This window comes from Merops nubicus, unplaced genomic scaffold, assembly GCF_000691845.1.
Source record: "Merops nubicus isolate BGI_N331 unplaced genomic scaffold, ASM69184v1 scaffold10278, whole genome shotgun sequence".
In the NCBI taxonomy this organism is placed as follows: Eukaryota; Metazoa; Chordata; class Aves; order Coraciiformes; family Meropidae; genus Merops; species Merops nubicus.
This window is the reverse complement of record NW_008623634.1, coordinates 12,406-38,309: the sequence shown is the minus strand read 5'-3', so window position 1 is coordinate 38,309 and position 25,904 is coordinate 12,406. Positions and strand designations below refer to the sequence as shown.

The following is a 25,904-nucleotide window of genomic DNA, read 5'->3' as shown; positions in this document are numbered from 1 at the left end:
CAGTATGGACTATGGGCTGGATAAACACACCATGTGCACAGCACCACAAAGCACAGCACAGCTATTTTGACTTTCATCTCAAAGTCTTTTAAATGCTGACAATGACTCAAACATTCATTAGTTGAATTTTACTTTACATATCTGTGTTCTTTCTATCTCCTTTTAAAAGAGGAATGAAGAGAAGAGTGTTGCATCTTTGGATTTTTCAGACATTTTCCAGAAGCCAACCAACCAAAGTCTTATTCAGAGCCTGCTCTCCATCAGATGTCCTCTCTATCCTTTCACAATATTTCAGCACTGCTTGCAAGAGATCTCCAACTTTCCAATCTCTTTCTCGCAGTCTTCTGGAAAGCTAAAGGGAAAACAGGAACACAAAACAGAATATTTTGACTAGCACATCCTGACCACCAGTTATGGAAGTTATTCTTGAAACATTAGCTCACAAGAGATCAGTTGTAATGAGTTAATCCTTATTCCCACATCTATAAAAACAAACACTTTTCTTTAGGGCAGTTTTCACAAAATTTTCTTCTGGAGGGAGTGATATTTTCAAATGATGCTGTGCCACAGGTATGAGGGCTGTGGTTCATCAAGACTGCAGAAAACAGGAAATTCTGAACACAAGATTAAGACATTTGCCACCCCTCCCATGCCAATAATGCACATGTAAAAATACAAAACTCAGTCTTAATAAAAGGATGTGGATTTTCCTTTCACAACATATAGTGTGGTTTGGGTGGCACAGATGCTACCCTCAATGAAAACAGTGTCTTCAGCGTTAGGAAACTGTAACATCTTGGGGAAGAGGAAAAGGGGAGGGTTAAGTTACATTGCTACTTGGGAGAAGAGATCACTGCAGCTGAACACATTTTTTTGTTACCCAGGGTCCAAGCAGAAAATCTTCCTTTGCTTGTGTGTCAAGCTCAGCTGTATCTGGAATAAAGCCTACCTTAAGAGCAGGATGAATCTGCCACTGTGTCCAGGAGTAAAAAAAATCCTTTAGGTAAAAAAAAAAAACCAACAAACCAAAAAACACACAAACAACCACTAAATACAAACCACACAAATAAAGTTTGTTCTCTGCATCTTTCTGAACAGTCACTGCTGCATTTAGTGAGCACAATTTAGACGCTTACCCTACTTACTTCTTGGAACTGTAGAATCTTATTGCCTGTTGTAGTCCCTACCATGACATTCCATACATTAAGTTTTTTTAAGAAGTCATAAACAGTGTTCAGTGAAGTGCCTTCCACAAGATTAAAAATTCATAGTGTTCCTTCTACAAGATCTGGCAGATTGTAATATGAAACTATCAAAAAAAGGAAAGACAATTTCTCTCTCCTTCTTCACCTAGGTGATGTTCCAACTGCAACAAAGTAGGTGATGGAACTGATAGGAAAAATGGGGGCATAAAAAAACATGTATAAAACAATTAATTTGAATGAGCAAAAAAGATCCTCCCTAATCTTGAGTAGAATATATCCTGAACACTGAAACTTTTTTTCAGTGAAAAAAACACAACTCTCCTACATAAGAAGAGACTGAAACATGTAGTTATTTTCTGTGGATTTTAAAAGGGAGGACAGGAAGCAAGAGTTTTATAGTCTACAACAGGCAATTCTGTAAATAGTGTTTGTTGGTTTATAAAAGAAGGGTCATTTTTCTTACGCCAGAGGAAAGTCTGGCCAATGTCCAAAGACCTACTTCAGCAAATACCATCTAAAACTTCTGTCCAAAGAAGAATATACCACCATGGTAAGATGGTGGCACCTGGCTTCACTAATCTTTCTCTTTTAAATAAGAATTCAAAGTTCAATCCCACTATTTCTTTAGATGATTGATCTGTTTCTTACTGTCAGAGAAGTAAAATACTGGAGTTTACTTAAAACAGACACCAGGAATCCTAAAACTGCCAAATAAGTTCTGATTAACAATTGAATATATATGGGCTTTTTTTTAATCCAGGCACTTGCATATCCATGGTGTCAGGCTTCTGAAAGAGGTCAAGAACTATCTATTCTGATTTACTGGTTTCTTGTTCTAACTCCTAACAAATCTATTTTGTTTCATACATACGTATCTAATTTCTTTCTGTCTTGCTGAGCATAGCATGTATCCTGAAGTACATGTTCATACCCAGCTGCAGGAAATAATGCCTTGCCTAATGCACGCTAGGTGTATTTTGGTCTTTCACACAGCCACACCACATCAGGGGCTCATTCCCCTGCTCTGATCAGTTCACACAAGCCTTTCCTCCCTTCCAGACCCCACCCACTGCCAGCAGTGAAAGCTGCTGTTTCCAGCGCGGCCTGAAGCGCAGGTTCACTCCCCACAGAACCGAGGGGACTCCCCAGGAGCCGCCCTGGCGCTGGCGAGCAGAGGCCCGGCCGGCTGCTGCTGGCCCGCAGCGCCCTCTGGAGGCCCCTGCAACCTTTGCAAGTGGCAGGACCAAGAACGACACTTCCCATTTCAGAGATCGTTCTACCTGGGGAACAGGACAGAGTGAAAACCAGGAAACTTCACCTGCCCACGGGCAGGGAAATGGGATTTCAATTGACTTTAACATCACTGCACTTGGAGAATTAAAAATAAATCTATAAATCTAAGCAAATGAATTAGCTATTGTAACGTTTTAGGGACTGTAGTACTAGCCTGCTGGACGATCTTACCTTTAATCTTTAGGTGTCAGCTCCACAGCAGTTTATGATTGAAGTGTCCAGTAGAAGAATACTGTAATTTTTTAGGATTGCATACATAATAGATACTGCTGTTTCCCACAGTGCTCTTCTCAGTCTGTTGTCTCAGTAAGATAGCTATAGTGGTGTTCAGATGCACAGCCAACGACTAATCCCTGTCCTGTTTGTCTCCAGGCACTGCCTCACATAGTGGCATCACAACTTTGAAATCTATCAAATCAGAGCTGCCAGAGGAATGAGAGACTCGAGGAAAAATTAAAAAGAGAGGCATCTGCCATCTATTTTTTGTCCTGCATGTTATGCTGCAGTATAAGATACAGGGCTCTGTCACACCCAGGCCCCAAGGAGATGACTACTTACACTCGTGGGTCCTACCACTGTTCGCCTGAGCATTTGCAACAGGGCTTTTCACATACAACAGGCATGAAATAGATGGACAGATCTTCAAAGAATGGCAACAAAACTCAGGAGGTCAGTTTGATTGTAGTCACTAAACCAAACCCGTTCACATCAAAAGAACCAGGCATTTGAGAACAGAAAAAGTGAAGTATTTTCTCCTTCATGTTAAGACACTTAAACCATCAACAGGGAAGAAACATGTGAATATAAGGATTAAACCCAACAGTTTCAAATAAGAACAGAAGTGGAGAGAAGTACTCTTAAACTACCTCTGAGTTTATTAGAGCATGAAGTCCATTCTAAGTGTCAGAGCTGAAGTACAACAAAACCTATTTCTGAAACAATACTAAATCACCCACACCAACCCCTAGAAAAGGAGCATAGGGGCTATATTTAAACTTGTAAAAAAAAAAAAAAAGCTTTCCAGTTTTCTGGGTTATTTTAAATAATAGAAGAAAGGAAGATGGGGAGGGATTTTTTACAAGGGTTTGTGGGGACAAGATGAGGGGTAATGGCTTCAAACTGGAAGAGGATAGACTTAGATTTGACATTAGGAGGAAGTTCTTTACTATGAGGGTGGTGAGACACGGAACAGGCTGCCCAGAGAAGTTGTGGATGCTCCACCACTGGAGGTGTTCAAGACCAGGCTGGATAGGGCTTTGAGCAACCTGTTCTACTGGAAGGTGCCCCATGCCACTGCAGGGGTTTAGAACTAGATGATCTTTAAGGTCCCTTCCAACCAAACCATTCTATGTTTCTATGATTCTATAGTAGCTGATTAAAATACTCAAACGTTCTGAGGGAAGGAAAACCAAGTGGGATATTCCTTCAAAATCCAAATGTTGTGTAAGGGCTGTGGTAGGGAGCATGAAGTTGAAGACTCAGTACTAAACTTCAGAACTGAGTGCAAGCTTTTTCTTCCCTCATATACTGCTATGCATGTTAAGTTGCCTTTGCCAGGAACTTCATTACTAAAAAGATACTAATGGCATCACATTAATGTTTTTTTGTCATTACCAGCTGACAAAACTAAAATCTTTTATAATTAATCATTTCTATCAACCTCATCACTAGCCAGAGAAGGTCAAAATAATTCCTTGGTTTAAGATTAAAACCCCACGGGTGAGATGTAACAAGTGCCAGATCACCGGGTGCAGGTTGGTGCCCAGCCACAGAGGAGAGATTTGTGTTGCTTTACAGGAGGAAGAAGTTTCTCCTCTGTTTGTGATGGAAATGCTCTGGTCAGTACACATAGCAAAATTTTGACCCTTCCCTAAGAGATGCAAATTGCTAAAGCCTTATTCTTTAAAATTCTGCTTTCTCTTTGGTCACATTTTAAATTTGATCCATAAAACCAAAATAAAGGCACCTACAAATGAAACAGTCTTATTGAGCTTTCTTTCTTAATAGCTTTGGTTGCAGTTCCTTAGAGAGGAAAATCATACTTAATATTTAATTAGAACCTAAACTTCTGCTAAGAAGATCTGCAATTGCTAGCAAAAAGATGTGAGGCAGAACATACTCATTGTTGTGAAACAAGTTAACTCCACTTGGATTCACACTGATTTATGTATGCTACATGCACAGGCTCAACAGGCTGTTCTACTTTGAGCAGGGACTCTCCTCAGCAGGGAATATCTCACTGAGTGCCAAATACAGCAGTAGCAGCTAGTGTACCACTGCAAACAGAAGTGAGGCAAACCCTCCCCCTTCCTCACCACCTGCCAAACCCAGGTACTTACCAAGACAAATTCCCTTGAAGTGGTGTCATGGAAGTGAAGCTCAGACACCTCTGTTTCTGAAGCTGCCAGCCACTGGAGTGCTGCTCTGAGCTGGGGGTCCACCAGGTTTGGTTCCAGATCAAGATTCACTACTGCTAAAGTCGTTCGTATTTGCTCCAAACCTAACATTCAAAATATAAACATCAAATCTATAGCTTTACTTTGTTTCTAAAAGCCTCTGTAGTTCACTATTTAGATGTATTATCTTGAAAAACTCAATTTAGAATGCACAGATAATACGAAAGGGAAAATGATCATGCTGGTCAGGAGTGTTCCTGTGCTTTCCCGTTTGGGAGCACTGTTTGTCCCGTTTACAAACACACACACACATCGCTGAGCACTGAGACACCCAAACCTTAATGTGGATTCCAAATGACAAGGAGTCTGACACAGCCCTTCAGAAACTGAACAGCAGTGGCTCTCCCATTGTCCATCAGTCATTTTCATTTCCAACTGCAATTTTTTGCTATGCCTTCACCTACTGAATTTTAAAAATGGGTGTTCAGAGTCCTTTCCTGCACAGGCAGACTGCTCAGACTGCCTCCAGTTTGTCCAAAATGCAGTGCTGCTTCTACTGAGGTGTATCCAATTTTTCAACACTTCCTTTACAGCATGAGTTCCAAAAATCAACCCAGTATTGGAAGGGACTTGCATTAGTAACACAGAGAAACTAGAGCAATATCATCATCAGTTCCCACACCGCATTTTTGTATCCAGCTATGGCAATAATCCTCTGTCATACTCTCAGATCCAACCCAGCACATGAAACTCAAGTCTCTGCTTCCAGACTACTGGACTTAACTCTCTAGAAGCAAGTAATATATTTTCACTACAAATATGTGTTTGTGTGCAGTTTACCTCAATCTCATTACTCTTCCAATCAAGGTTAAGAAAACTGAGGTACATAAGGTATTCACTTCTAACTGGTAAAGTTAAGCAAGACAAACCAGATTCCCCCAGGAGGTAAAAGAGAAAGTTAATTAGTGGAACTGCCAATGTTAAGTGTGCTTTCAGTGGACAATATTTGTCTAGGAGCTCCAAAATCTATGATCTTTATAGGAGAAAAAAAAAATTACAACAATATTTTGTTGTACTTGCTGGATGGAGAGCACTGTGGTAACGTACCACAGGGAAGTCTTGGTTATTTTTTTATATATAAAACAGATGTACATTTGCTATTAAGAAGGCTTTGTTCCAGTTCTTTGGTGAACAAGGTGCATCAGTTAGAAAAAGCCAGACATTTCCAGGTATGCCACAAACAGAACTTCCAAAAGCACAAGACCAGCTCCAAAGGTTTTCACCCCAAAGTACTATTTAAATGGTCCTACAACGAAAGTAAGAGGGTCTTTTCAAAACAACAGTGAGAACTAAACTGGAAAAAAACCACTAGAAAATCTTTAATACAGTTTAAAGCAGTCTGTTGCACACCAAGGAGACATCTACTCTGTGTAAAGAAATAAAATCAAATACTATTATAACTGAGCAATTGGAACATTTGAGATGCTACAACTTTCTAAAGTCGAGACCAAAAGAAAGCAACACTGCACCAATAACCTAGATGAAAACTACAGAACAGGAAATATTTTAATTACAATTATTCTGAGGAAAAAATACTTAGTTTAGGTGTATTTCCTTATAAACTTACAGTCAGATATGATTAAAAAAATGGATGTGGTGCATTCCCATAAGTTTCTCAAAAAAAAAGAAAAAAAACCCAACCAAACTACACATCTTTCTGCTTACATCAAGACTATCTGAAGATATGGAACATGGCCAAATATCCTCTGTAGGAAGGTAGAGCAGAGGTTTCTTGGAATGCTTATTTCATCTTCAGAATATATCCAGCACAAAGAAAAGCTCTGTTACAACCTATTCTTTAAACCAGCCTTATACAGTGTCTGAGCCATGCAGTTACTTTGCCATGGCTCCTTAACAACTATTTTACAAAGAAGTTATCTTATGCATGTAAATTTACACTTTTCAACAAGCTGATCAGAGTTCACTATTCATCAATAAATATCCTTATGTGATTAGGTACATGAGTATGCATCAGGGGCTGCTACTTCCCAAAAGCTGCACATTTCAGCACACAGAAAGGTGAATGTAGGGTGTTAATCTAGGGATGTATTCTGACACTTGCCTGACAATATTAGCACATATGATGAGGAATAGGGATAAGAGAGTTGTCGTCTCGTTTTGCAGACTACAGAAGCAAAGAATTAACAAAACAGTTAACGCAGAGCGCACTGGTCAAGAACAGCAGTATGGGATGGAACTGACATTACCTTCTGAAGCATCCTTAGAGTCATCATCTTTATCTTCTGTTACATCACTGTATTTTAAACATAAAACAAAAATATTAATACAATCTAATACATGCACAATAAACAGTCAATCCTAAGACTGTAATGAAGGCTAAAGGACAGGAAGACCACGAAGGGATTAAGAAGTGATCATGAAAAGAAGCTTTGCTTCTCACACCATTTCATGTTGGAAACAGATTTATCATCAGCTTCACAAGATTTGCTCTTGGGGGAAGAAAGGAGAAGAGAGAAACATGAGAAGGGTGTTAAAAAGAAGGATTTTAATATGAAGACTTTTAAAATAAGAAGAGAACACTGATTTTCATTCAGGAGGACAGTTTAGTTTTGCTTTATATGTGAAAAGGCTGAGCCATCTTTGTCACAGTTATGAACAGCTAAAGATTATTCAAAGCTGTAAACCACAACTGTTCTACAAAAATCAGTTAGCAAGCAATTTTGAGTACCCACAAGCTAAAGGAAAAAACAGAAATCCTGTAGGAAGCAAGCTCTAGACTGCATGAAAAAGTAGATCTAAAGATTTGTAAAGCTGCAAGCAAGAACATGCACAAAAGGGACCTTTTGTTTTGCAAGCAGGGCACATTCATCAGTTTAGCACAGCAAAATTTAACCATTCAGTATGGATTAATTAATGAAAAAATCATATTGTGATTAAGTGAGAAGAGTGTGAATAATGTATCAGCATAAAAAATGCACCCTATTTTTATTTTCCAAAATGATGATTTCATGCATTAATTATGAGGAACCCATCTGGTTTGTATTTCTCAACTCAACTAACCTGTCTGATGTTGGAAAGGATAAATTCTCCTCATACATATCCCCTTCTAAACCAAGACTGCTCCAGCTACTGCTGTTACCATTACTGCCAGGAGAAGAAGAGAACACAGCTGAACTAGAAAAGAACAATAGCTCAAACTAGAACCTTAATTTCCTTAGAGATGTTTTGTCAAGACACTTAATGCAAGAGCACTGAAACCTCTTAAACAGGTTTGCTGGAACAAACACGACCGTCAGTGATGTGCAGGGCAGCAGTGTGGTAATAATGCAGAAATGGCAAGGCTCAGTGCAAGGGTGAAAGTATTAACCTGTACTCATCAATTTTCCACTTCAGTGCCAGCAGTAATTCTGTCCTCAACTCCAAGCATATTTCTCATTATTTATACAAGCTCAACAATTTCAATATGATTACTCATAGGAACATGAATTGTGGCTAATCTTTAAGCAAATATCACAGCCAAGAGTTCATAAAACTATACATTGTGAAGAGAAGTGTACAAATAAAATCCTCCAGCTCATTCCAGAAATATAGCAATGATCTCCATCAGCCTGATGAGAAAGTATACTTAAAGCAAATAAAACAAGATTTTAAAAAAAAAATCTGAATATTGTTCCACAAGCTGATCTTTTAAAAATAGGGGGTTTATAGATCAGTGAAAACAATACTAAGAAGATTACTTCACTCACAGTTCATAAACATATGGCATTTATTCTGTGACTACACCCAAGGCAACACAAACAACTGAAAAAATCGAGCACGTCCTTACCCTGGTACATTCTGGGCATTACCATTAGTGGAGTTTGCCAAGTCTGTGCTTATGTACAAGCCTGAGCTACTCATATGATATGCTCCCCAACTTCATATCTCCCCACAGCCCATCTGGAAGCCTTCCAAGAACAGGATTCATACCCAGCATTCTTGGAGAAAGCTAGACTGGCTACTACAGATGGTATGACAAGCCATAAGTAACTGCAGAGTACAGGTACTGCAAGAAGATGCTTTATTCTCCGAAGTTTTCTGTGACTGGAAAGCTCTTCTTTTCCACTTGTTCCACTCAAGGTAAACAGTAAAATTTAAAACCCCAAATGGCAGAAAGAAACATTTCAAGACACAGACTTTCATCTCTTTCAAGAGTTTGCCAGACACAGTATCACCTATCAGTGTCCTTTGCTTTCCAGTATGCTGGCTTGGATCCTGATTTCAAGAGAGTAACAGTAGGTTAGCAAGCCTGCAATATGAACACACTCTTAAGAGGAAAACAACAAAAAATGTGGGTGCTTCATTCAGGACACTGTTGATTTTAGGCTACATGTGCAAAGAAGAATCAAACAGTTCTCTCATTACACAAAAAAAGAAAACCAAAGAGCTTCCAAAGAAACCAGTTTGATTTGCAGAGAGAATGCCAGCCTGGTCTTAAGAGACTTAAGCCATTCCTCAAGAGACTGTGAGACTATCACTGTACATATGCAGTATTAAATTTGGTTTGAATTACACATATAGAAAATATTTAATATATCCTATTGATACCAATACTTTTACTCAAACAGCTGCTTTCACTAAAATTATTGATGCAGAATAGAAGTGGAAGTAAAACCTGCCCCAGTTCTTAGACTAAAGGAAAGTATTTGCAATATAACAGAATGACCTCATACATACTATTATTCTGATGAGGCAAGAGAATGTATTTTAGAGGTCAAGCTTGGTCTGAAATAACCATATATATTGAAACATATGATTACAATGCATAGCAACATGAGACTTTTTTGTCATCTTTTTTGTTTTAAGACATCAAATTAAGTCTTGAAAATAAAGTCCTGCAACCACAGAACAGGCAATAAACAGCCAAAGGCATTATAATGCTTCAGGCAGCTCTTCAGCATGAGCCAGCAGAAGAATTACAAGAAAAGCTTTCAGCCTTTATATAGGTACACATGTACTGTATTTATGGGAGCTGTAACTCAGATCATCTGCTCTGAGACTCTGCATGATGTCCACACACTCAGAGGCAAGAGGCTTCTGCTCGGGGTGCTCTGATTCACCCCCTGGAGCAGCCCAGGTCTGCGGCGACACCTGCACCCACCGACAGAGAAAGCTTCAGACTGTTTCCTTTCTACACTAAAGTGGCTAACACCAGGCATGCCAAGCAGCAGACAGAAGCACTCCCCTGCAGAAATGGCTTTACCAGCTCTGCTCAAGAACCTCCACTCCTGTTTCCACTCACATGGAACTGCAGAGATCAGGCTTTGGCTATTCTTTGCAAGTTGCCTTGCTCCCCTGCTTACACATAGTTTAATCCTCTGAGAAGTACTGAAACACAACTTTTATATTGATCTAAGACACAGAGGGCATGTACCATTTCAACAGAGCTACTACAAAAAAAGCCTTTTTTTTTTTTTCATGAAGTAAAGCAAAGCAAGGTGAATGGAACTGGATCACTGCAGCTTGTATTGCTGTGTTGTTTCCTAGGGGCTGTGAACCTGTGTTCCAAAAAATTTCAACCACCATTAATGGACTCTCCTGGTCCATTTTTATGAAGATAATTGCCAAAAAGTCATCTAAAGGAGTCTCAAGTACCATTATCCACTGATACTGCAATCAGCCTGGAAAATACTGTTTTTCCCTCACTGAGTAGAACTTACTTAATGCTTACTATGCCACTTAATTATATCATACCAACACTACAAACTGGTCTAATGACATCTAGTATCTCAAAGATCATACAAGCAAGACTGCTGACAGCTTCTTAGACACAAAGAAGCCACTTGCATTTAGAAATAGCTGCCAGGGGAGCACTGCTCCCTCATAATGCATTTAAATGTTTTAAATTTACATGGTTTAAATATAGTCAGCACAAGAATTTTTAAACAGATGGCTGTAACCATAAGGGGGAAAAGAAAAATCAGAAATCCAAACGTTCAACTGTTCTAACTCTATAATGATTGCCCATTCTATGACTGAATGACATTTTCCTGTTTAATAAAAGTTTCTGTTAAAAAGAGGAAATAAAAGTAATACATCTTCATCATTGCCATGCAATTTTTTATTTCCTTATGAGAAACTTAGGAGATACAGCCCATAAATGGTGTCATGACTGACTCTTCACTGGTTACAGGAAGCAGTGCTGCTCCCCCTGCCCTGTCAGTCAGGGCAGTAGCCCTGGGTGCTGGGCAGCACACACCCTGCCACCCACACACTACCCACCCACAGGCAGCCCTGCAACACTAACTCCTGAATTTGCATACCCCACTTTCTTCTGCAGACATCTTGCTATCCAAATTACACATCCCCTTCACTGAGTAAAATGCTAATCTACATCATTTTCCTCTAAGGAGCCACAGATTTTTCTTACAAGTTGTAGAAACTACCTTCTTTTCATTTCAATCTGTACTGGGGGTGATAAACAAATGTAACATGGGCACTACAGGTCCACAATTATTCTTTTTTTTTTTCAGCATCAACTAAGCAATATTTTATTCACTATTTATAACTGCCAACATGCTGAACGTTCTTCCTTATACTCTTGATTTTCATCATGTAAGACTAATTCATTTTGACTCGACAGATGTTGTTCATTATAATAACTTTAAGGCAATTCTCTCAGAAAAGTATTCAGTTGCATGAGTGATACAGTGCAGGTTGATTAAAATATTTAGTTAAGCAAAATATGAAAAATATTGTAGACATTTAAGCAAACAGTTTCACTTTGGTACATATCCTATTTGTACATTACATAAGGAAGCTTATCCCCTGTATTTTCTTTAATCTCAGTGACGCTAGAAATACTAACTAAAAAGAAAAAAACTCTGCCCCATCTCTTCTATTCTTCGACAGAAACGCTGAACCTTCTACAGTAATTTGTGGTACATCAGTCATAAACCTTTACTCATTCCTTATATATTCCTTATATTAAAATCCCCATCTAATCTTTGTTAGTTATCAACCAGTGAGGGGAAGTTAGTGAGAAGCTCTGTGAGAAAAGTTACTCCCCTGGGCAGGTAAGATCCAACATTCCACACCTGTAAGGTCATGATTAGCAGTGCATAAATACTCCACCATTATCAGTTAGAACAGCTTACAAATCCAAGTCCCCCAAAGACAAAAACAGTTAAAGCACCTCATGCAAATTAAGCTCATGTTACTTCTTCTCAAGAACAGATTGATTTACATAGAACGGATTCTCGATGATATTTAATATTCCAGAGCACAACTCATAAACAGCTCTTTCAAGCTGTATTTTACATATGGTGTCTGCATCTTTTGTTAATACTGAAGTTACATACATGCAGTTACTTGACGTGACTCCCTGACACCAATGACAACGTGTCCTCTGGGTATTTTCCAGAGTCTATAGTATCAACGTTAGAACGTTAGTATGCAACGTGATTTTCTAAGAAAATGCCAACATAATATTGGAGTCATTTTTAATAAAAAGGTCATTGTGTGTTGAAGACAAAATAATCTTTTCTACCATATCTCCCAGGAGAAAACCACTTGATGCCAGGTTATTTGATGTCAAGATAACTGTTTAACTATACTAACATGTTTATAGTTACCTGTCACTGAGGTGAAGAAAACTGCTGCTCTCATCAGGATGTTCATCTTCAAAACTTAGATTGGACCAACTCCCAGTGCTATCATCACCAATACTAAGACTCATCTGCTGGCTAACAACAGACTCAACAGAGTGAAATCCTTCTCTTCCAACAGAGCTAAACAAAAATTTAAGACAAGAACATCACTGCATTTCACACCCATCTGTGTTAGTTCATTTACAGCAATTTAACACCATTTCAAAGACATTAAATTCCAAGGGGGAAAAAAAATAAAGGGATGGGTGGCAGGGGTAGAAGAATACATTAATTTGCACTCTGTTCTCAACACAAGAAATGGAGCAACCAAATAAATCTGAAGTTGCATCAGGCTTAGGTCAGGGACTGCTGTTTGAATTCTTTCACTAGAACAGAAGGGGGTCAGCACAAATCATTCTCTCATCTGGAAGATTGTTTGCTATGAAGCACAGAAGGCATTGTAGCCTTAAAGACTGTGTATCAAGGTACACTTTTCAAGCAGAAAACTTAGCTAACCTTCACCACAGGACAGTTTGGCTATTTTCCCCTGCTTGCTTTTGGTACAACCAGCTAGGTGCTTTGCTACTGTAGGCAAAGTGCTCAAGCACGTGCTGGTGTTTAAAATGTTAGGGTTCCATTTTTTAAAAGGTCTTTCTGTAGATAAAGATTTGTCTTCTTGCTTCAAGAAAGTGTAGCAATGCAGGACTTGTACAGATGTTTTCCCTGAGGAAGTAAATTCTATTTTTTTACCCCAAAAACAGTCAACCAAGTATCCTCAATAAAAGGTAGCCTTTAGAAGACACTTCAAAAGATCCAGTTTGATAACTGTAAAGAAGTTTGAACTCCTTATAAAAAACATTACAATATGAGAACATGCAGTTGTGAGCTAACATTCAGGGCCAAACTGTGATTATCTATATACAGATGAAATGGTAGAAAATTCAAGAGAAAATGTTCATCCTAAACCACCACAGCAAGTAACCACTGTAGCATTCACCAGTCAAAAGCCAACCTTAACCATATCACTGGTAACACTTTGCTCCAGCAGGCACATATCTGTGCAGGTATGTAGCTTGACTTTGAACCCGTTTGGGTAACACAGTGGTGACTTTTCTCCCCATTTTTATTTACAGTTACATCTGCACTAGCAGCAGTTCTTTCCTCCACACAAGGCTTGCTGCTCATTTGCTAAAGCAATATATGCATGACATACTACACATTAGATGACAATATAAGCAACATTGATAGATTTTGCCATAGTAAAACCTAATATTGCCTCCTTGTCACAGACATAATAATAAACAGCATGTCTTTGAACCCTGCATTTTATTGCTTTCATATTCTAACTACAATTTTTAAATAGTATTTTTAAGAAGTGATTCAGAAACAAAATGTCATCTTTAACACTGTTGGTGTAGAAAACCATTGCCACTTCACTTCTTTTGGGGAAGAGCCACAATATGTATCTCACAAGCACTTTTATGCTGCTAGTATGTGCTTCATATTAAGCCTTGAAAAAAACAGTCCAGCCCTACTGTGGCCTTGAGCCACTGAACATATAAAAATCAATTTCATTATTCACCATGATGTTCCCCTAAAAACCAGGAAAAAAAAAAGAAAAAACTTTCTTCAGTGTGAGCAACAGTGTGAGAAATTTCTCCACAAAAAAAAGTAGGAAAATAAATATTATTACAAATTGGAAATAACAGCATGTATGATTGCTGTTGGACCTGAAGAAAAGGAGATCAAGTCACTGATCACTGCACAGTGTTTTTTAAGAAACAGTTGCTTTTGGCCCCAAATTTACTGGTGACACGTATTTCCTATTTAGAGGCCTGCTAAAGGAAACTGTATACTGGCTTTTGCTAAATACACAAGAATTTGAAAGTCAGTTCCTTGTCTAATGTATTACTCTTTCATATGTCACAGTGTGTTTTTGTAAGTTGTTTTTTCTTAAATAAGGGGTTGTGGGTTTGTTGTTATTGTCTCTTTTTTTGAATCCAATAACAAAAACACTATCACACCACAGATCAATAAAACCTGTAAGGTCTACTTTTCTCTACTGCAGGCAAAAATAACAGTGTTTGAAGCTGAAATAAGTTACACTAGTAGTCACCTTCTGAAACATATGCGTGCTGATACACACAGAAACTTTGTTTCCAAGCAGGTGGAAAAAAATATGTTTTTCCTAGTCCTGAGTCATTTAAATATCACCAGAAAACTAAAAAGAAAATGTTCAGAACATAAAGTGTGCATTTCTAAAGAAAAAGAAAAAAAATTAAAATTCCTTCCAAGCACCCAGTGGCATTAATAATCTTTCTTCTGCTGTACAGAATGCAACAAATAAGAGAAAATTAGTATTACCTTATGTTAACTGCCTGACCAATATTAGTCATAGCTGATGTCATTATTTCAGTAGTAAGGCTTTCAGCAAAGCTGACTCCATCCTGTCCAATGCCACTGTCAGCTGTCAGACTTGTGTAACTCTGCTCTCCTGCCCCCTCTGCAGCCGCAGCAGACCCCTTGTCAGAACACACCATCTTCTGCTCTGCATCAACGTGAATTCTAGGAATGTCAAGCTGAAACACTCTTGATTTTTGACAGGCACTACCCAATCCAGAATGAAGAAAATGCCTTACTGGAGTGGAGGACTTTTGCCCTGGCAGATGATGAGATTTACTTTCTGTACAGTACCGATGCTCCTTCATACTGCAGCATCTACAGATAGTTCCAGAAAAAGGAGACAGTTTCTCGGTATATGACAGCCTATCCCCACTCTTTTTGTTTTCAGCCACATGGAGAACAGCTGACTCTAAACTCATTTCTAGAGTATCATCTGCTACCTTCCTAGCATATTGTTCTATAGCTCGAATTATGCCTTCACTGTAGCCATTTTCATTTAAACTGCCCGTACTATGATACAGTTTATGATCTGGGGAGAAAGGAAGAACTGTCCTACAAAATCCTGTTTTAGTAAGATCTCCTGTGACTTCATCAAATTCAGTCTTTTTATATAGACAGGAATCTGTTAGAGACTTGGGCAAACATGCTCCTGACACTCTCAATTTCTTCCTGACATCACAAGTGATGCTGCGAGCAAGGGACTCTGAGAAACGGAGCAGCTCTGTGCAGTCTGCTCTCGGTGTGCCCGTGCTCCTCTCACACGCCTGGTCTTCGCAGAGACAAATGCTGCTCTTCACTTGCTGTACTGCATCTTTATTCACTGTTTTGATCAGCTCCAGCTTACCACTGACCTGAGCATTCTGCCCAGGAAATGTCTTTCTGTTGCATCTCAGCTTGGTTTTTCTGGCGGCCTGCTGCAAGCCTGATTTGACAGACCTGTAAGCAAGCCTGCTAGCATACTGATCCATTAACAGTTCAGCATGGGCACCTTCTCTCTTCAGGACTCGAATAATGTGGTCTGCGTACTCATCAGTCACGCTCTCACAGCTCGGGTACTTGGAAGCCATGCCTGGCAGGCCTGCACCCTGGGGTGAGGGCAGCACAGCCGGGTCCCTCTCCCCCAGCCACTGCTCCCGCGCTGGACCGCTCTGTTCTTCTGAATATTCTTTATCCCCTCTCCTCAGATAAAGGCAATCCACCTGACCGTTAACCCTCTTCAATCTCAAGAGTTTACCATGCCTTGCTTTCACTATTTTCTTGGCCTCACTGATGACTTTTCCTGCCATTTCACCTGCATAGTTCCATAAAGAACCGCATGCTTCCTCCGGGATGTTTATAAACGCGGTATATCCACACCTTTTGTTTCGCAGACCTAACTGAACCTGCCTATCAGCTTCTCTTTCATTTGTTTTACCATCCAGGTGGGAAGCAGCCATTTCAGTTGCTGTTGAAATGATATAGCTAGCTAAGCAATCTGCATACTGAGTTGTTTTTTCTGAACGCTCCTCTTTCTCGGCCGGCATTACACCATGGTCTTCATCTTCACTGCTTTCCACTTCTTCAGAAAGAGACCGCATGAGTTTCAGCATAAATTCCTCATTTTCCAAAGAGTTGTGTTCAGTTTTAGACAAACCAGTAACGGATGGATTGTATGGTGTAGAAGGTGGTGTTGCAGGTGCGAATTCCTTCGCTAATTCTCCCTTGAGTTTCTTAGATAGTTTTCTTAGGTTTCTTTCAGAACTACCTTGACATGGCACTAAGGGAGTTGGTGGGGGTGTATCAGGCATTACAGAGTTATTTCCATCTTTGAGACCTGATTTATCTTCCATCTGCAACGCATCCTCACTGTCAAACATCACTGAAGAAAAGCTATTTGCATGCAGAAAACAATCAGCCTGCCTGTAAGGCACAGGTCCTGATGCTGGTTTCTGAGTATCATGAAGTTTTGAGGGCTTGTTTAAGTATGTTACTGAGCAGCTTTCTGTGGCAGTGAAGTCCTCCAGAACATGCCTACCAAAGGTTACAGTGGAACACGGCGGTGGTGATTTTGAAGAAAACCTCTGTCCTTTTTGTTCCTGCCAACCATCTTTTGATTCTGAAAAACACTGAACTGAATGAGTTGGAGTGAAAAATTTACATGGATTATTCAAAGGCATCTGTTGGTCCATAATTACAGGAACATTACTTTGTTTCTCAGCCTCTTGCTTCTTTATCACACATTGTTCTTTTCTACTGATACCTGTGTAAGTCTGTGAGCTCACATTACATGCTAAATTCTCACTTGTGTTGCACAACACAGCTTTACTTTCATCCACAGACTGTTTTATGACATACTTGGCCAAGTGATCTGCAAACATATTCTTGGGGAAATCTTCACCAATACATTGCATGTGAGGTTTTTTATCTATTATGTTTCTTGTTAAAAAATCTGTATACTCTTCTACCGCTTTTGTTACTCTAGATGAGGTTATGGCTTCATAAGCTTCACTTACTATCATATCTACCATAGTCCCAGAGAAAGTGTTAATGCCTTTAGACCCACTTGTTAATTCTGAATTATTGTTCATTCCAGTTCTGTTATGTGTTTGCTTGGTATCAGTTTGGGTCTGTAAGAGTGGTGGAGCACTGTCAGTACTCTGATTGTGGTCTGAAGTTAGGCATATACTTCTGAAAGAAGCAATTTCCTCCTCTCTCTTTCTGCTTGTGAAAAATGGATGAGTGGAGTCTTTGGATACTTTAATTTTCTCATCAGAATTTGGAGCACTGGATACTTTTGTTTTATAAGCATCAGAGGAAACCTGATCTTGACAAAGAGCTCTTCCAGCTAAGGGCACGGGTATGGAACTTACAACACCAGAGGTACAAAACAGAGCTTGCTGTACTGTATACTCCTTCTTGGAATCCTGGATTGGCTTCACTGCTGCCCTGTCACTAAAGTTAGGCAAAACCGTGGCAGTCCGCGTTGACTCTAACATACTTTCTGCGCTCACGTATTTAACGTTGTCCATGGAAACACTAATGGCTGCTCGTGTTGTGAAGGTCACATCAGCCTGAGATAGTTCAATGAAAGCCTCCTGAATGACAGATTCAGACAAATCTCTGGCGTAGGATCTTACCACTTTGTCTTCATAATCAAATGGTGAGGGCTGTGCAGCTGCGGGTGTTGATGGATACGAGAACTGGCACACTTCCATGATCCCTTCAAAGACAAGCTCCTCAGCAAGGTCTGCTGCAAACCGTGCCACGGTGTTGGTAAACATTTGTTTCCTGACGTGCCGCAGCTCTTTCAAAGCACCAGTTATAGCTTCACTCACCAGGAAGTTTGCTATCCCATTAATGGCACGCTCCTTCAGGGAGATGGCTCTACGTCTTCCAATCTCATAAAAAGCCATTTGAAAGACCGAAGAAGTCAACCTGGCAGCCAAATGACAAAGTGCGTTGGTGCACGACGAAACACCTTTCTGCAGGTCTTTAAATGCACTGCCAAAACTCTTCTCAACTAATTCAGCTGCAAATTTTTGAATGCTGTCTCTGATCATTAATGACTTATGTTTAGATTTTGCTGCTTTACCTGCCTCCTTGCTAGGTTTCATTTTGTGATCTGCAGCTTGACCTTTTTTCTCTCTCACAGCACTCCCTTTACGCTTCAGATCATCTCCTGCACACACATGTGCTGACGAGGACTCGGAATGAAAAACAGAACCCAGTATTTCAAAGGAAACACTATCAGCATATGCTGAATAACTGCTATACACTGCACCATCCTGATGCTGGCCCGTCCCATCTCCACCGAGATTAATCCGACACAAGCATTCGGAAGAACCACAGCTGCCCAGTGGACTGAAAGCCGAGGACCTGACAGGGCTGAAGAAGCCTCCACTGTCCTCCCCGGGGGCCTTAACGGGGCGAGGGGACTCCGGGACATCAAAGACGCTGCTGTACGGAGATTCCGGCTTACGAGGAGTTGGTTTCCTTACATTGGCTGGGAGAGTCGGACGATCAAACTTGAATTTCTGAGGATTCATTGTAACGCTTCCAGAAAACAACTGTTCATGTGCAGTCCTCCTTTTCTGGGAGGGATTTCCTACAATAGGATCTCTAATACCTTTACAAGAGTTTTCCAAGGCTTGTTCCAGGTCATCGAACTGATCAAAACTATCAAAAAATTCACTTACTTCTGAGTCTGAATCCTCTATACCATCTTTAACTACTGGAATTTTGGGCAGCTGAAGTTTTGCCTTCAAGCTTTTTTGATACCCTTCTTCATCTAAGAAGATGATCGGGCTTGGGCTGGAGCAATCTGACTCAGAGGATTCAGCTGGAGAGGAAGAAAACAATGTTTTACATAAAAAATTGACACCTTGATCGGAAGGATTATATGGCTTATAGAAACTCCTTTGTATCCAAGGATCAGAAATTGAGGTTGTAACTGAATTTTTTACTGACAGTTCCTTAAGACTGAACATATCAATCAAAGTAGAAGATCTGGCAGATGACTTTCGACGTGCAGAACCCACAAGGATCTTTGAGTCAACAGCTTCTACACATTGAGCAGGGATGGTCTGTGAAGCAGCATCTCGATGGTTCCGAGAAGTAAGGCTGCTTGCACCTGAAAAGAAGAAAAAAAAAAACCAACAGATTGCTTCAAGCCCAAGACTTTCCACAAAGCTACAGAAAACTGGGGACAGATGCTGATGGCAACTGCTGAGCTTGTTCCTGTTGTAAAATGCTAGCTGATCTTTTGTGATTAAAGCAATCTTTCTCTTTTTTTCAAATCCCACTTTATTAATCACTGACTAATTAATGTTTTTACCACATGAAGTAGAACAAGATTCTGCTTGATCTGCATCTGACAATGAGATTAGAACCTTTGGTTTATGAGCTGATAAACTGTTCTGAAAGGAACATTAAAAAAAAATTCAGTTGTGCAATACCCCTTTACAAAACATGATTAATGTAAAAAATTTGCTATTTATTTATTCACTTTCTCATGAAACCCCAACAGCTAAATTTCAAGTAATAATTGCTACAAGTCAACAGCATTCAAGAACTTACCGCCATTTTGGATCTTTGAAGGCTCATCTTCATCTAAGTGTTCGAAAGCAGTGACAAAATCATCCTCAATTGAAGAAACTGACTGGTTAGTGTCATCATCCTCCCCGTGGGATGTCTCTGTCGGATGCTTCTGTGAGGAGTTTACATCCACCGCGTATCTTATGCCTGTGGTATACTTGCTCAACAAGGCAAATATAGAATCAGCTTTGATCCTTGGGAACGAAGGAGACAGTCTCATCACACAGAACACTTCAGGAAGCTGATTCTTGAAAATGAGAGCAACAAGAAAACAAACAATCGTGGAATGATTTCAACTGTCAGGAGTAACGAGGGATTCCTTCAATGAGTTTTTTATGAACAGTAAATAATCCACAAATATTTTAAAGATCAGAAAATTAATGGGGCAGTTTGTACAGCACGATAGTTAAAATCACTTGTTTTCACTTCTGCATTCTAAATAAATCATTGCAATAAACCAAACAAAAGAGGTTGTGTAATACAACCCTGATAACAGGTGCTCAAGAATCTATTAAAGAATGCATTTTAAAAATCCCTGGTGGAAGACGGTGCTCCAAAGTGTGTTTATGCTCAGCAGTAATTCAGCTTTTAGGATACTTGTTCCTGCAAGGTGTTTTTGACTTTATATGCGACATAATTAAATTTAAAATGCTTGATTAGTCAATATGGGTTTAAGACTTTTGCTTTAACAGTATTTATATTTGGAAATAATGTAACTAATAATAATATTGGACATGACAGTGAAATAAAAATAATGGAATTTATATAATTAATAGCATTTAGAATTCTAAATAGTTTTTTAGAAAGAAAAGAGCCCACTTAGCTACACTAATAGCTGATATTCTCATAGTTTTTGGAACCTCTGTTTCAAGAAGAAAAGTCTGCTGAGGATGAAAGCTAAATCTGAGCAGAGCAGAGCTAGGTAATTTGACAAGTTTCGTCTTCTTTCCAAATTGGCAGTGAAAGGGACTATAGCCTAGCAGAAGCATGGGATCAGCACCATCATTAAGTACTTGTAAAAGACTTTCTGTTAATAATGCGACATTCGAAAGCACCAAGCTCATACTGAGATTTTGTAAGATTAATTTTAGAGGAAACACAGAAATAACAACAGCATTAAGATTACTGTGGCTAAGATGGCCTAAAACCAAAAGTAAGATAAGGTGTGATATGACTAAACTCTTTATGAGGCTAAAAATAATGCTTCTGTAATTAAGACATGCCAGAGACATAAAACTGTTACCTGGTATTTCATGCTATAAGGTTTTGCAAAGGTTTTCTTTACATCTTTTAGACATACAACCTCATTTTCTTTTAGTTTGCACAACTGGAGCGATTTCAGAGTATCTGGAAGCTCTGCAGAAACAGCTGCCAATTCCTGATTTAAATATACAAACACGTTGAAAACAGAAAGTGAGGAAGAAAACATCTAAATGTTAATGGGTTTGATCTCATATCCCCCCCTAAATAGCAACATTGTTGTAAAGCTTCTCTTTTCTCTCTTATTTCTTGCCCCACACCCTACCTATTTCTCTTGAACTGTGGTGTAAAGCTCATGTAAACAAGCTTTAATCCAGTCCACACTCATCTCCAACTCACTCTTCTACCAAAAGAAAATCCACTGTTTCTCACAGGCTAGAAGAGGCTTAGAAGTCACGGAGGAGAATCTTGCAAGCCCTTGTAAGCAGCTGCACATCCTACAAGGTAGGCAGTTACAAAGAGAACACTGAATTCAGCTAGCAACAGTTCTCAGTGGATCTCCACATGCTCTTAGGGTGCTTTATTGGAATGGTGTTTTAGCCTCCGATTGTAGGAACAGGGACAAGACATTTCTATAAGCATGATCTTGGATAACTTTTAGATTTACCTAATGCAGAACAGGACTGTGAAAGGCCTATTTATGATGGTTTTTTATACAGTCTAACCACTACTGTTCCATATGGTATAAAGCAAGTCTCCATATGCCTATTCAGCCAAATTTTCTCTAAATTCCACCTAATTCTAGACAATCAAGCAGTTCTTCCTCATACTTGAAGGAAGGTCTAGCACTATTATCATTTAACTAATTAGCAATATTGATACCACTCTGAACACAAATGGATTGAGAGTTTCTGCTTCCCATTTCCAAATGTCAGCAAACTTATAGGAACCTCTACTATGACCTAGACTGTGACAGAGTGGGACTGCACTGTAAGCATGGCATCCTGTGGATCATGCTGATGTGTAAATCACACAGCAAGATTTAAATCCCTAACTTCTTAACATGGCACAGCACAACCCCCATACTTTGCTACACCTCCCCTTTTAAAATATTATTTCCTGATCTAACTCTCCAGAATAATATTTTAAGGCATAACCATAATAGTGACCCCTGGTCCTCTATCAGTAATTCACAGCTAGGACAACTGTACCATAGTAATAAGCACAACTCAATTAAGGAGCAGGTTACAAACCAAAATACTGATACATACAGGTTTTTAACAAAAAAAAACCAAAAAAAAACAAAACAAAAAAAAAAAACCAAACCCAAACAAACAAAACAAGCAAAAAAATAAAAATCACAAATCCCTCCCCCTGCCCAAACACTCCATACACAAAACAAATCCCACCCCCTAATTAAGTAATTTGTTCAGACCATTCTGCTTCAAAGACTGACCCAGGTAATATTTTAAATCAAACACTGCTTATGATACTAAAATAACTATTTTTCAACCTTTCAACAATATTTAAAAAGTAGGTTTTAATGCGCAAGGTACGTGTACTTCATTTCTCAAATACCAAAATTCCTCCATTTAAAAAACTAGGTACTACTTAGAACTAGTGCTGAAGAACATTATTTCCCAGTGTAGATAAATATATACTGCAAATAGATAAATATACCTGCAAATGAGCACTACCCATCTCTTCTGCAAATCCTATGAATGTCATCTGCAAAATAAAGACAAGAACATATTGAAGTACAGAGAGTAACTTTTTGATTTTCTGCAGATACTTGGAAGTTAAGATTTCAGCAGGCTTTCCCACAGGCTTCATTCTACTGCCAAAAACCCCACACCCTGGTGTAGCACAATTGCTCAGAGAGTAGCACAGACTGCAGCACTGTTATGCTTAATGCAAGACTTTGATTTGTGAAGGGTCAGCTCAGCCTGAAGAGCATACACAACACCCAAAACCCAACACAGAGCTTTCTGTAACGGCCTGTCGGCTGCTGTACGCTGAGCAATGCACACAGGACTCATTACATCTGCTGAAATCAAGATGATATTGCAGAGATCAGTGCTCATCTGTCCTTGCCTCAGGCTGGACACATGGAAAGCAGCTCCAGCCCAAAATCTGCCCATGATAACAAACTGTGATACATTTGGATATACTGAAGAGAGCATAATGCCAACACATTATACAATTTACCATGTAAATTGATTAGCCTAAGGCCAAAATACAACAGAATACTTAAGCCACATGTTTGCATGTAATATCCAACTAGACAAAACCCTGAAGAAAAAGAATTTAAACATTCAACCTCAAAAATAAATTAAAAAAAAAAAAAAGGTTTGGTCAGGCTCAGGAACCTGGAGTATGTCAGAAATGTGAGCTTTACTTTAGATTTCTGTGCTTGTGGACAGGGGAGATACTTCAGCACATCCTGTCCCTCTCTTCTGTCTACAGAGGTGTTGTACTGTTCAACACAAACAGACCAAGGAGTCAGTGTCTCATCCTGCCTTCATTCTTCAGTGTCAGCTCAGGACCTGTTTTACATCCACTGTTCAGGCTTTGCCTCAGAGTCAGATTGCCTCAGTTCTATTTAGTATTCCCCTTTAGTATTTCCCTAATGACGAATCACTGGGGTATCTGCAGGCTCAAAAAAAATCCCAAGGTATTTACTTTCAAAACAAGGTTGTAAGAGAATTAATTTTGGTTCCCTTTTGTAGATACAGAATAAGGCACAAAGATGAAACACTTCCATAGACATTTCGACTGAAGTGTGATATGGTTTGGATTCAATTACTTCAGAGCACTACACAACAGACTGGAATGTAAGAGTTCAGGCCACAGCTCACACTACATTTGTAGCAGCTGCTCTGTGATACTCTAAGGTAGTCAGTGGGTCCTCCAGTCTAAAAATAGCAAAGAACATCACTGTGTTTATAATCATTTATTATTAACTGGTTCAGTTACTTGCCTGTGCACACAAACTCTGAAAGGCACAGAGCTAGAAAAGGAAATGGCTGAAGAGCAATTCTGTTTGGAACTCAATTTGAGTTTTGAGTATTCTGAGTGCCCCCAGAAAAGATCTTCCTGTTACATCCACTTATCCATATTCCAGTTACGACACCATAATAAATGGAACAATTTCATTTGAAATGGTGTGGTGGACTCCCTGGAGGAAAGGGAGCACATCCAGAGGGACCTTGACAGGCTTGAGAAATGGGCCAATGCAAACCCCATCAGGTTCAACAAGCCACAGTGCAAGGTCCCACACCTGGGTCACACCAATCCCAGGCACAACGACAGACTGGGTACAGAGCTGGCTGAGCAGCCCTGAAGAGAAGGACTTGGGTGCTGATGGATGAGAAGCTCAGCACGAGCCGGCCGTGAGCTAATGCAGCCCGGGAGGCCAACTGCATCCTGGGGTGCATCCAAGGGGTGTGGGCAGCAGATCAAGGGAGGTGATCCTCCCCCTTTACTCTGCTCTTGTGAGGCCCCACCTCTAATACTGCATCCAGTTCTGGCGTCCCCACCATGAGAGGGACAGAGATCTGTTGGAACGAGTCCAGAGGAGGCCACAAAGATGATCCAGGGGCTGGAGCATCTCTGCTCTGAGGACAGTCTGAGGGCAATGGAGGCACTGGGACTGGTCAGCCTGGAGAAGAGAAGACTCCGGGCGGACCATGTAACTGCCTTCCAATACCTGAAGGGAAGCTCCAGGAAGGCTGGAGAGGGACTTGTCACAAGAGTGTCCAGCAACAGGACACGGGGAAATGGTTTTGAACTGCAGGAGAGTAGGTTTGGACTGGATCTTAGACAGAGGTTCTTCAGTTCAAGGGTGGCGAGACCCTGGACTGGATTGCCCAGAGAGCTGTGGATGCCCCTCCCTGGGGGTGTTCAAGGCCAGGCTGGATGAGCCCTTGAGCACCCTGGTCTAGTTGAGAGGTGTCCTTGCCCACGGTAGGAGGTTGGATGAGATGATCTCTAGGGTGCCCTCCAACCTCAGCCATTCTGTGATTCTATGAAACACTGCTTTGCAGCAACATTCCAAAAAGCTCCAGACGATTTACAAGTCTCCAGCACCATATGTGCTGTGCTAACTATGAAAAAATCCTGTTCGAGCAACATACCCTTCAACTCCTAAATCTTTTATCTGTACAATATCTGCAAGGCACCTTTTAACTTCTAAGTCTTCTTATCTGTACAGTACCTACACTATGAACTGAATTACTCTATAGAAGAGGCAAACTAGCAAAGAATTTCAAGGACTTGGAAAACAAGATTAGTTCTCTGAAGAACATTTTGGGAGGCTTTAGGGTTTATTGCTGTTTGGAGGGTTTTTGAGTGTTTGTTCTTCTGTCTTCTTACATGCCCTTTCCTCTTCTTCAAGACAATGATTCTCACCCTCTCTTGCTGCCATGGGACACCTCACTGTGCAAGACAGGCAGTAGGCAGGAGCAACAGCTTCTCACAAATGAAGGCAAACGAGTCCCTGTGCACACCGATGGGCCAGCAGACCACTGACGAGCTTGCCTATTTTTGGCTCAATGACAACACTTAACGTGGATGTCTTTATTGTGCCCAAACTCCAGTTTTCACAGAAAAATAATCACCTTTTAATACCTCAAATATGTCTGACGTTCACACACCAGTTACAAAGTTGTTGAGGAGTAGGCCTG

At 40.0% G+C, this 25,904-nt stretch overlaps 1 protein-coding gene across 1 annotated transcript in view; it reads right to left on the bottom strand.

Moving 5' to 3' along the window:
• Positions 1-205: 205 nt before the first annotated feature.
• The window catches only part of AKAP11 (A kinase (PRKA) anchor protein 11), a 32,886-nt gene continuing 7,187 nt past the window's right edge, over positions 206-25,904 (bottom strand). Inside the window, exons 3-11 of the mRNA XM_008945136.1 lie at positions 22,900-22,947; positions 21,263-21,397; positions 20,002-20,266; positions 14,908-19,555; positions 12,529-12,684; positions 7,976-8,059; positions 7,162-7,208; positions 4,838-4,998; positions 206-352 (exon numbers count right to left, since the gene is read on the bottom strand). Of these exons, the coding sequence (XP_008943384.1) occupies positions 206-352; positions 4,838-4,998; positions 7,162-7,208; positions 7,976-8,059; positions 12,529-12,684; positions 14,908-19,555; positions 20,002-20,266; positions 21,263-21,397; positions 22,900-22,947 (5,691 nt within the window). The remainder of the gene's footprint in view (positions 353-4,837; positions 4,999-7,161; positions 7,209-7,975; positions 8,060-12,528; positions 12,685-14,907; positions 19,556-20,001; positions 20,267-21,262; positions 21,398-22,899; positions 22,948-25,904) is intronic.